This window comes from Phyllostomus hastatus, unplaced genomic scaffold, assembly GCF_019186645.2.
Source record: "Phyllostomus hastatus isolate PE091 unplaced genomic scaffold, TTU_PhHast_1.1 phas_contig_283, whole genome shotgun sequence".
Lineage (NCBI taxonomy): Eukaryota > Metazoa > Chordata > Mammalia > Chiroptera > Phyllostomidae > Phyllostomus > Phyllostomus hastatus.
In genome coordinates this window covers 8,648,017-8,658,828 of record NW_025333833.1, presented here as the reverse complement: position 1 = coordinate 8,658,828, position 10,812 = coordinate 8,648,017, and the positions used below count along the sequence as shown (strand labels likewise).

Here is a 10,812-nt window from a genome sequence, read left to right as displayed (position 1 = left end):
CTGGGCCCACTCTGCTCTCCCGGGCAGCTTCAGGGAAACCCACGCGATTGCCCTCCCTGGGCGCAGGGAGAGGAGCAGTGCTGTGGGGTGACGGACAGCGGGCTCTCACGCCAGAACTGCTCGCGTGCGTGGTCCACCTCTATCACCTACTAGCTGGGTCACCCCGGGCCACTGACATACTCTTGCCTCCGTTTCCTTATCTACGAAACAACAGTACCTGGCCCACGTGATTGCGGCACAATGGAATGAGGCGATACACGCGCTAAAACGTTGAGAACAATGCTTGACACAGGCAAGCGCTCAGTGGACCGTGGCCATCGGATCCACTGACCCCCACCCTGCCTTACAACCCTAACAGAACCATGTCGGCTACCACGGCAGACAGTAAGGAGGCTGAACCATAAGGAAATAAAAAGAAAAACTAAGGCAAGAACATCCACGGCAGGAATTTCAGCCTCAATAGGACCTTGTGAGAGAGAGAGAGTAGACAGGTCACCCGTGCGGCGGGAAAGGCCTAACACCTTGCTGCTTTGCAGGTGACCTAGGAATACAAACGTGGTCACCTTCCCCTTAGCGAGATTAAGCTACGACTCTGGAGCTGGTTTAGAGAAAGACTCTTTGTGTCAGTTATTCTTAATAGATGAAATAAAGCTTATCCTGAAAACAATTTAGACTCTGCCACACTTGACGGGAGGCCACCAATACCCGGGAAACCTGGCATCTCTGAGGCAGACTTTCAAAACTGGAGATTTTGGATAATGTCGCTATTAGATATCACCTTGAAATTCAGTAGATCTCTACAAATAAATCTGCACATAAACGTATCCCTAAGTTTCAAGCCTGGTGGAAGATAAAGACCAGATTTTCAGTCTAATGTTCACACGACTCCACGAGTCACGATACGAGAGCGTGAATTCTTCTGGCGTCGTCCCCCCTAGGATTCCGACCGGTGACAATGTAAAAGGCCTGTAAAAACTTCTGCAGTCACGACGATGTTTCAAACCTGCACTCGTGTAAATCATACTATTTTTAGATACGCAACAGCAAGTCAAAGATTCTTAGGCCGTAACGAGTGGTAAGGGTTCAGTCTTTTATTTTCGGGTCTGTGAAAGATAACCACGAGAGGAAAGAGTGATTCCACTCACAATGACGTGACCCCATGCCCTACCTCCAAAAAAGCCATTTAAAAATAAGCTCCGTTCCCAATGTTATCAGTGGGGTTAATAGTGATTAAGTTATAATTCTAAGAAAGACTGAGGAATGAGCTCAAAATTTTAATCGAAATACAGACTCTCAAAATACTGATATAATTCTACAATCCCTTTCTGAACTACAGAGTCATTACTTATAATGCACATCTTCATGGCAAGTCAATTTAACCTCCCTCGTCTCTGTTTCTGCACTTGCAAAATATGAATAACAATACCACCTACTTAAAAAATTGTTATTACACCTCAGGGAAGCCCTGGCTGGCGTAGCTCAGTGGATTGAGCATGGGCTGGGAACCAAAGGGTCCCAGGTTTGATTCCCAGCCAGGGTACATTCTTGGGTTGCAGGTCATAACCCCCAGCAACCGCACATTAATGTTTGTTTCTCTCTCTCTCTCTCTCTCTCTACCCCCTCCCTCCCTTCCCTCTCTAAAAATAAATAAGTAAAATCTTTAAAAAAAATTGTTATTACAAATGAATTTATGTAAAGTACATAGCATTGGGCACAGCGTATTAAGTGCTAAATAAATATTAATTATGAAGATTTTTTTGTTATCCTGTTAAAATTGGCTTTAAAAAATTAGAAATGGTTGAAATGGCCACAGTCAGAAACACCACGGGCAAAGCTGCTGGAACTGGGGAGCTGGGTTCTGTTCACGACTGACACGCACATCTGCGCAGCTGCCGTATATATATTTTAAAAAAAAAAAAGAGAGATGGGCTCTTAGAGAAAAATGATGAGCATGGAGAAAAAAAATTGATGCAACCCCATCCCCAGCTCTTTGCCGAAGTACACTGCAGAAAATACATAGACCACTAAAGAATGCTGGAGGAATCTTAAACACATAAAAAGGAGTGAGGTCATGGAAACTGGGGATGTAATTCTGGCTGAAGGAGAACCTGGGCTCGCTGCCACGTGGTCGGAGCTCGCTCCCGGAGCCAGGGGAAAAGGCCTGACCCGCCTCCCCGCGGCTTTAGAACGCGGCACAGGCTCTAGCGGGAAGAGCGAGGCAACGCAAGCCATGGCGTACGGGACCATGGGACAAAACTCTTTAAACATTGAAGGCCAATGATGCTTTTAAACCGTTAGGCATTCTGAGATCAGTTCAGAGCCTTTCATACATTTAATCAAGTACAATTTTCCCAAAGTGGAAGGGAAAAAAAATCTCAAGCTGCAGAAAGCTTTGGACTTTGTTGAAATTACCTGAATAAAGATGTGAATAAAAAGCTAATATTTTAAAAAAGATTTTATTTATTTTTAGAGAGGGAAGGGAGGGAGACAGAGAGAGAAAGAAACATCAATGTGCGGTTGCTGGGGGTCACGGCCTGCAACCCAGGCATATACCCTGACTGGGAATCGAACCTGTGACACTTTGGTTCACAGCCCGCGCTCAATGCATTGAGCTACGCCAGCCAGGAAAGCTAGTATTTTTAAAAATATTTGTGAACAGATTAATAGAAGTTTCTAAAACTAATGAAAACTAAAGAACCGTATTTTACTGAGAGATCAAGATAGGTGAAAACTACTGGAAAGTAAAAGGAGCAGGTAACATCTGAAGCTCCTTGCAAGTTTAGGCATGCTTTAAACGTCTCATCAGCTATGACGGCGAGGACACCGCTAACAAGGCCTGGCAGTGACAGGGCCCTCCTCCATGACACAGCGGCTGGGAGAGACGACACGGGGCAGCAACATCGCCCTGAGCCTTGGTACCAAAGAGCTGTGAAGTTCCGTAAGGCAGGCACAGAGTCCATTTCATCCCCTGCTATGTAGCTGGCACCAAGCACATGGACGGCTAGGCAAACAATGGTTAGCCAGCCAATGCACCAAAAGAAAACCGGAGGTGGGCAGGGAGTTGATGTCTACACAAATGTACTGCATTTAAAACAAATAAAGCTACTGGACAAATGGGAAAAGCCAGAAGAGGATCACTTACTTAATTACCTTCCCACGAATTTTACCAAGTGCCTCTTTTTGTTCTAGATGCTGAGGAGAAAGCCTCGAACCAAGTCAAAGGCGGGCCTGCTTACCGCTGATGGGGGTGCAGGTCAGGGCAAACATCGTAATGGAAATAAAATGGTGCTTTTCAGAGAACAGGGGTCGGAGAGGGCACTACAGTACAGAAGGCTATGATAAGGGTAGCTTTTCTTATCTCAAAAAGAAAAAAAAGGGCCTATCATGAAACTCTATCATATTACAGAAAAAATTAAGTGCGTGTGGGAGGGGGAGCTCTCCCCACTGGAGCGAGAGCCGTACCTAGATACACCCAAATGAGGCATTCGCGCCCTCCGGGACGGCGGAGGCTGACGAGGGCTTCTCTGCGTCTGCTCCATGGAAAGCCACACACAGGCCTGCAACAATGGACTTACCCCCGAGTTTCAGAAACACAGGGTGGGGGGAAAGTAGTTGTGAGTACAGGACACGGAGTTCATTCGAGTCTTACTGCTTGTTAGTCACCGCACCGTTTTCACCCGTACCTCTGTCCCACTCCGTGTGCTTTCTTTCCCAGGAAAATACAAGCTGGTGGAGCTACTGCATCCTCCAAAGTTATGTAAATAAAGTAGAACCGAGGCTAGAAAATGCATATGAGAAAATATCGTGTTTCATACAAGTGAATTAGTTTTGCACAATGTTCCGCTTTCCTCTCTCTCCAGCAAAGCAGAGCGTTCTGTGCCAAATTCTTCAATAAGCCCCTTAAGATTGTTTTCCAATGACAAGGACAAATGAGTCCTGTTAATGATTTTCAGATTTGAGGCAATAATTCTCATATAAAACAATTTTTTCCTTGGGATCTGCCAAACTATTCCTCTCCAGAAAAACCGTATCCTTATTCTAAGAATTTTTTGACTATACTGTCCAGGCTGATTTTTACCTTGAATGAGAACCAAGAGAAGAGACAACTTTTCAAGGGGTGATGAACTGAAAGCTAAGAAAACATTTCTACTTCTCAGAATTTAACCCCCACTGAATCAGAGATAAATCTTCCGGTGTCAAAATAACAAGTTTTGTCGGTATGTACGTCCCTACACCTCCTTTTTTAGGCTTCACGAAGAACGGTTGGTTTTGATCATGATTTTTAGGGGCAAAGACACCGTTACTTTGGATCACATTCTAATGTTAAGACACACAGGATGAGCCTTGTCCTTTTCCGTAGGAACTGCTGGTTCCTCTGGTTGATACATTCTTGCCATGAGAACCTTTGCAGACATAATGGGTAAAGGGTAGCGCTGTGCAATTTCTGTGGGTTGGAAGAGGAAGAGTTAAATAGAAGCCACCGATCTGCATAAAGAGTATTATCTTTCAAATGTCTTCAGGGCAAGTTCTGTCCTATCCAATGCACTGCATCTTGCGCCTGTTGACGTTCTGGCAATCGAAGAAGGCCTAGTTTCTCATGAGCAGTAATGGATTCTAACATCGAGACAAGTTAAATTAAAAACCACCATCCAGACTCATTTTAAATTAGAACAAAATATGAACAAAGTAAACATTAACAGGATCTATGCATCAACTATTGTTAAATCTTCGCTCTTCAGAACACTGCAGTACTGGAGATCAGGAATAAAAACAACAAAACCCCAGCTGTCTATGATGGGAATGAATCAAGCAGTCACAGCTGTGGAAGTTGAAAATTCTCCACATTTTCTTAAGCATTTATGTTTTGATAGTGGAATACATTAAATTTCATAAATGTAGTATGTGCTATAAAATAGAACAAAACCATTCACACATTAAAAAGACAATTTTCATGCTGAAAACAAGCTAAACTGAGTCACAACAATTTATCTGACAAATGTTTCATTTTCCTTTCACAAGTCACCAAACGTTTATGCCAAATGGTGGCCGATCGCATCCCAGTCTCAGATGCTGCATGAACTAGTGGCGGGATGAACGGTTACGTGAAAACCACCAGTACAGAAAAGGATGCAGATACTGAATTAGATATTTTCTAATTCACGTTCTTTGCCATTCACCCTCTTTTGGTTTCCAGTTCCCGGATCACCCTCAGAAACATGTATCTCATTTCAACAGAGACTACGAGGAGGAGATGAGGTGGAGAAACCCAGCAAAAGCCCCCAGGTATCCAGCGTGGGGAGTGGTGTAGACCAACAGCCCCCAGCCTGTGACTGGCACCAGGGCACCAGGGCACCAGGGCACTCGCTCGCCCACTGCTCACCTCCAGCTGCGTGGCTCGGTTCCTACTGGGCCATGGACTGGTACCGGTCTGCGGCCTGGGGCTGGGGACCCCTGGTGTAGACGACGCTACACTAAGCTGGGAGCTACGATGGGGATCCAGTTTGGAGGAACAGGAAAGACGACGAACGCACTTCTGGACGTGCTGGGTTAGCGTTACCTACAGGTATCTCATGCCATCGGTACCTGAGCACCTAGGGTGTCACCGGGCCCCAGGGATCACACAGAGCTGGACAGACAGGTCTAGTCCAGAGGTGGGGGTCACCAGGGGGCACGCAGAGCGAGTCTGAAGGAGCCCACTCCAAGTGAGTGTGAAGAGCAGGAAGAAATGTGGACTGAAGGCTCTAGAAGAACAGATTTAAGAGAAAGGCAACGAGGAACCAGTAAAACCAAAGCCTGAAGTACAGCAGGTAAACCAAGGGGGACTGGTGCTAGAGTGGGGACTTTCAAGAAGCAGAAATAACTAGTATCAACCTCAGAAATTTAAGATGTGGCCTGAGAAATACTTATGAAACGCTTCACACTCAGCGGTGACCTTGTTGGGAACATTTCTACGAGTGTGGAGGGAGACACCAGCATAGTAGGCAAAACAAAACAGCAAGGGAAAGGAAAAGGAGGAACAGGGACCTTCTACTGGCTTAGGGAGGAAAAGAGAGAGAACCACGCGGCGACAGTGAAGGAGAGGATTCTGGGTCATGAGAACATACACGACTGAAGAGAACTGACGAGGAGACGTCCAGTGGGGACCGAACTGAAGACACAGGGAAGACAATGGTCTAATGTTTTCTCCAGATGAACTTCCCTCTGCACCTCATTATTTGTCTCCTTCCCTTTAACCCACGGAAGTAATTATGGTATTAGCTTCAGGGACCATGGCTGGGAGAGTGCAGGCATGTTCTTGGACAGAAAACCTTTCCAGATTCCACCAAACTGCAACCACGAGAGTGGTTTTCTCCCCTTCTCCCTCTGTATGTGCACGGGAGTGCACGCACGCAGACAACCTCAAATCCGTACTGAGGTCTCCACCACGAAAAATGTAAAATAAAGACCCCGGAACTAGACGACACAGCACAAGGATGTATGTTATTTTGCCATTTTCTACAGAAAAGAATCCCCATCTCCTTTTCCGAAAGCTACAAATTATGGAATTTGACAAAAATACTTCAACGAGAAAAACCATGATCCTAGAATTAGCGAATTTTAGAACGAGAGCTGGCGCGTACAATGGGAACGATGCTGCATCAAGACTTCAGATCGAGGGTCTACCAGCAACCAGGTCTTAGGACTATGAGCCCGCCTTCCCCCTTCCGAACACTGGTCTTCTCAAGTGTAAAACAAACGAGTCAGAAGAGGTTGCTGTGGTCCCAACCAGCCTTCAAAAGCACTGATTCTGGTCCTGTGTGTGCTATTTCTAGGTAAAGACAACAAGGCTTGAAGAAGACAACTCAGCACTGGCTGGTGTGGCTCAATGGATTGAGCACTGGACTGTGAACCGAGAGGTTGCTGGTTTGATTCCCAGTCAGGGCACAAGCCTGGGTTGCAGGCCAGGTCCCCAGCTGGGGGACAACCAATGGCTGTTTTCTTCCTCTCTTCCTCCCTCCCCTGCTTTCTAAATAAATAAATAAATAAAATCTTTAAAAAAGAGAGGGAGAAGACAAGTCAGTGACTTGAAAAGTTAGTACGGTGGTGCCATCTGGGAATTGTGGGTCGCCGAGTTTCAGTCTAACGTTCTTTATGCTACAGAAAGTTTGAAGTCACTGATGGTATTTTTAAAATCCTCTATTCCTCCTCTCCCCCGAATTACATTTTCAAGAACTGGCTCAGCCAGGGCTACGGCGGAAAGTGGACAAACGCAGAACGTCTGTCCTCGCAGCCAGCTCGGGCTTCTCCGGGGCCCCCAGGCTCACCGGGGCAACCCGAGCTGTTTACCGGAGAGGCAGGGCCCGTCCCACACGGTTCTCATTAATGAGCTCAGCTCCGCGCTGACAAACCAAGGCTGGTGCTCCACACCAGCTGAGGATGTCAAAGATGACACTGAGGCATGTCCTGAGCAAATAACAGGCTTTTTCAATTACTTTCAAAAACAGCTATTGGAAAATCCAGTACGGTAGTTATATAAAAGACAGAGTGGAGACAGGGGAAAAACAGGATATTAGAAAGAAATAAGTGTTTATCATTCGATTACTCTCTATACAGGATCAAGTTAACTTAATTTATGCCAGATACTACAGCACAGAGAGTATTTTATGTATGCAAATTTACACACATACTGTAAAGGGGGCAGTTTGAGCTTCTTTCATTCAAACGCCTAACAAAGCATTATTCATATTTTGTTGAAAATAACCTCATAATTTTATTGCTTAAATACTTCTTGGAATTTATAAACACTGAAAAATACAGTAAAGAGATAGACCTCTAGTCAAGCAATATGATAAAGAAATTACACATCTGTTTGTCTTAGCATTAAGCTCAACTTCCACAGCTAAACAACTCACTCTGTCTAGAAAAATGGTAACACAAACATTCATTAGACTGCTTTTTCAAAAATATCTGCAAACTACACAAAATATAAACTGGTGATGTTAAAAAAAAAATCCAACAAATCTCCTGATCCATTTCTTTAGTTAATATCAAATATTTTTACAGCATCAAAGTTCACTGCAAACTACTGTTTTATTCTCTAAAAGCATTATTAAAATAGCTAGAATGTATTGTTTTACCATATGGTCCATCTTCAAGAAAAAAAATGATAGTCTATTAAAAAAACCCTTATGAGCAAAAGGCTAATTTAATTAAAAAACAACAACAACACACTCCAAGTGATAGGGTAATAAATTTTCTTTAGTCAATTTTTCATCTTAATAATCTCAGTTGTTTCTTTAAAGGCCACAAACACTTTTCAAACAGCTCGAGTTTCCGATCAAGCAGAGCGACACCCGGGCACGAAGAACACGCCGACGTTCACTCACCTAAGTAGGGGATGCAGGGCGTCATCTTCAAGCTGCTTATGTAGTCTCGGAGTCTCTTGTAGTTGTCTTCCTTGCTCATGACATACTCTAGCTTTTCAAAGGTGGTTTTGTCTTTTCGACTTAATAACTAAAAAACAAACAGAAAAGCCAAAGTTACTTCCAAATCCCATTTCATTACAGCAAAGACTTGAAGTTGTGTTGTGTTTACCGTAAATTTGAATTCCAAAGTTATATACCTTCTTTAATTGTATTTGGTAATACATAAATTACAAAAATCAGACGTGTCTATTAAGGCAATAATCCTAATCTATTAACTATAAAACATAATCTCTTGTATGTACATAAAATCATGAAATAAATTATAATACATTATTTCTCGTCTTTACTATTTTAAGCGGTTTCTGTTGACAAGCTTTTCTTGACCAGATCTAACCGTGGCCGCGGTCTCCACAAACTGGGATTTACATTTCTGACTTTGACCTTGTTTCTTTGACCCCTTTGACCGGTGCTGCGTCACACGCAGTTGAACTATCAACTGAAACTGTTTTAAGAGGCTCGAGGGGAGGCTTGCCTTGAGCGCCCTCTGGAACACACGGTGACAACCAAGGACAATAAGAGAAAAGCAGGGTCAGGCAGGTAACATTCACTAGAAGATTCAGAAAATATTTTTCAAGTATTCCAAAGACTCTGGAAAAAAAATACTTTTTCTTTAAACATATGAAGTTACTATTTCATTATGATGTAATAATAGTTCACCTTATTTATAACATGAAATATTAGTGTCCTTTTATAGTGTGCAAAACACTTCCAATAAAATCTTCATCTACTCCTCTAATGAGATTCACAGAAAAGTCCGCACGTTAATTCAGAGAAGAGCAGACTGAGACTCAAAGGTGACCGCCGTGTCAGCAAGGAGCAGAACACACTGACGCCCTCAGCCACCCGCCCACGGAGACGCAGGTCCCTGGCTTTCGGGGCTTAAGCTGGTGCTGGAGACAGAGAATCCTGACGCCTCACGGACCCTTCTGTCTAGTACTGCAAGTACAGAGCTGAACTGACGCAGGAATCTGTTTTTCTATCGGCTCCAAGATGCAGATTATCTCCAGATAATCCATCAGAAAAGCGTCTGAGCAGTGTCCCTTCATCATTAAAACACAAGACTTCAAAGAGCCCTTTTGCTGTAAGGTTTTACAGACACGCCGTGACCGCAAACGGTGGTTTCCCAGGCTTTTCCCTGGCCCCGTTTCAACGCGCTCGATGGGCATTTTCAAGGTCAGGGGCAGCGCTCTGCCCCTGTGAGTCCAGCCACCCCTTCCTCTCCCACATGGTGCAGCATTTGGGTGTCTGCACGCTGGTGTGAGGCCGCAGGGACAGCAGTGACCTAAGTCAATCATTCAAAAACTTTGGTGCAGCATCAGGAGAAGCAAATTACTTGGAACTCAAATTGATCTCGCCACGTCTGAAACACAAAACTGCTGAAGAACGACAGGGTCTAAACATGTAGAAAAATAACACGTTTTGCAGTTTTCATCATCAATCAATAACGTGAGTAAAGTGATCCAGGGTGGTGTGGGGCAGCAGGGGCTTGTTTCCAGAAGCCTCTTTGGACGAAGGATACGGAGGGGAGAATTAGGTGGATGTTGAGACAGGAATTTCCTAGCGATAGCTCAGAAACACTCATCCACAGCCCGCGAGCCACAGCCGTTACTGAGAAGTCTCCATTTTCTTCTACTTCCTTTCAAGAGTTTCTCTGATGTTGCCAGTGTGATCCCTACACTGTCACTTCACTATATTCCTCCTTCCAAAGGTGGGGCGGGGGAGGAAACAAAGTTCATCACAAGACTCTAACTCTGCACGTCTTGGGCGCCGTGCTGGCCAAGAGCATGACAACGGGGGCCGAGCTCTCCGCGGTCTCGGTGGGCTGTGAAGGAGGGGGCGTCACAAGTCCCTGGCCAGACAGACCGTTCCGCCACTGGAAAGAAACAGTCTAATTTGGGGAGCAAGCTGGGTGACTCCTGTTCCCGTCAATCCCCGTAAGAAACACAAGGCTCCCAGATCACCCCTTATCACCCTCACTGGTGTGCCCACACAGTATGTATAACCGTGTGTGCTTGCAGCAGTAAACTGTATCTACCTGGATCTCGGATGCAGACTAATTACAATCCTCTGTTTATGACACTCACTTATCCTTGGCCCCTGATGTGACTCTTGTTAAACTGATGTGCTTTTTAAATTTTATAACAAACACGTATGCAACCTCCTTCCTAAGAACTGCATACCAGTAACACACATCTTCGCTCCCTCCATAGCCAATTCCTCTAACTACCTTTAAGAGGCAGCCAGTAGCCACGACCCTGAATTTTGTGTTTATCATTCTCTTAAGTGTTATTAGATCTTTGACTAAAGTATACCATACTGTTGACAGTCTTTGGCAGTTGCTTCATTG

The 10,812-nt window shown here is 44.6% G+C and overlaps 1 protein-coding gene across 4 annotated transcripts in view; it reads right to left on the bottom strand.

Annotated features, from left to right (window-relative positions):
* RALGPS2 (Ral GEF with PH domain and SH3 binding motif 2) overlaps positions 1 to 10,812 on the bottom strand; it is a 123,831-nt gene that overhangs the window by 51,429 nt on the left and 61,590 nt on the right. For all 4 annotated transcript variants that reach the window (XM_045838368.1, XM_045838372.1, XM_045838371.1 and 1 more), the window contains exon 8: positions 8,367 to 8,493. In XM_045838368.1, coding sequence (XP_045694324.1) covers positions 8,367 to 8,493 — 127 coding nt within the window. The remainder of the gene's footprint in view (positions 1 to 8,366; positions 8,494 to 10,812) is intronic.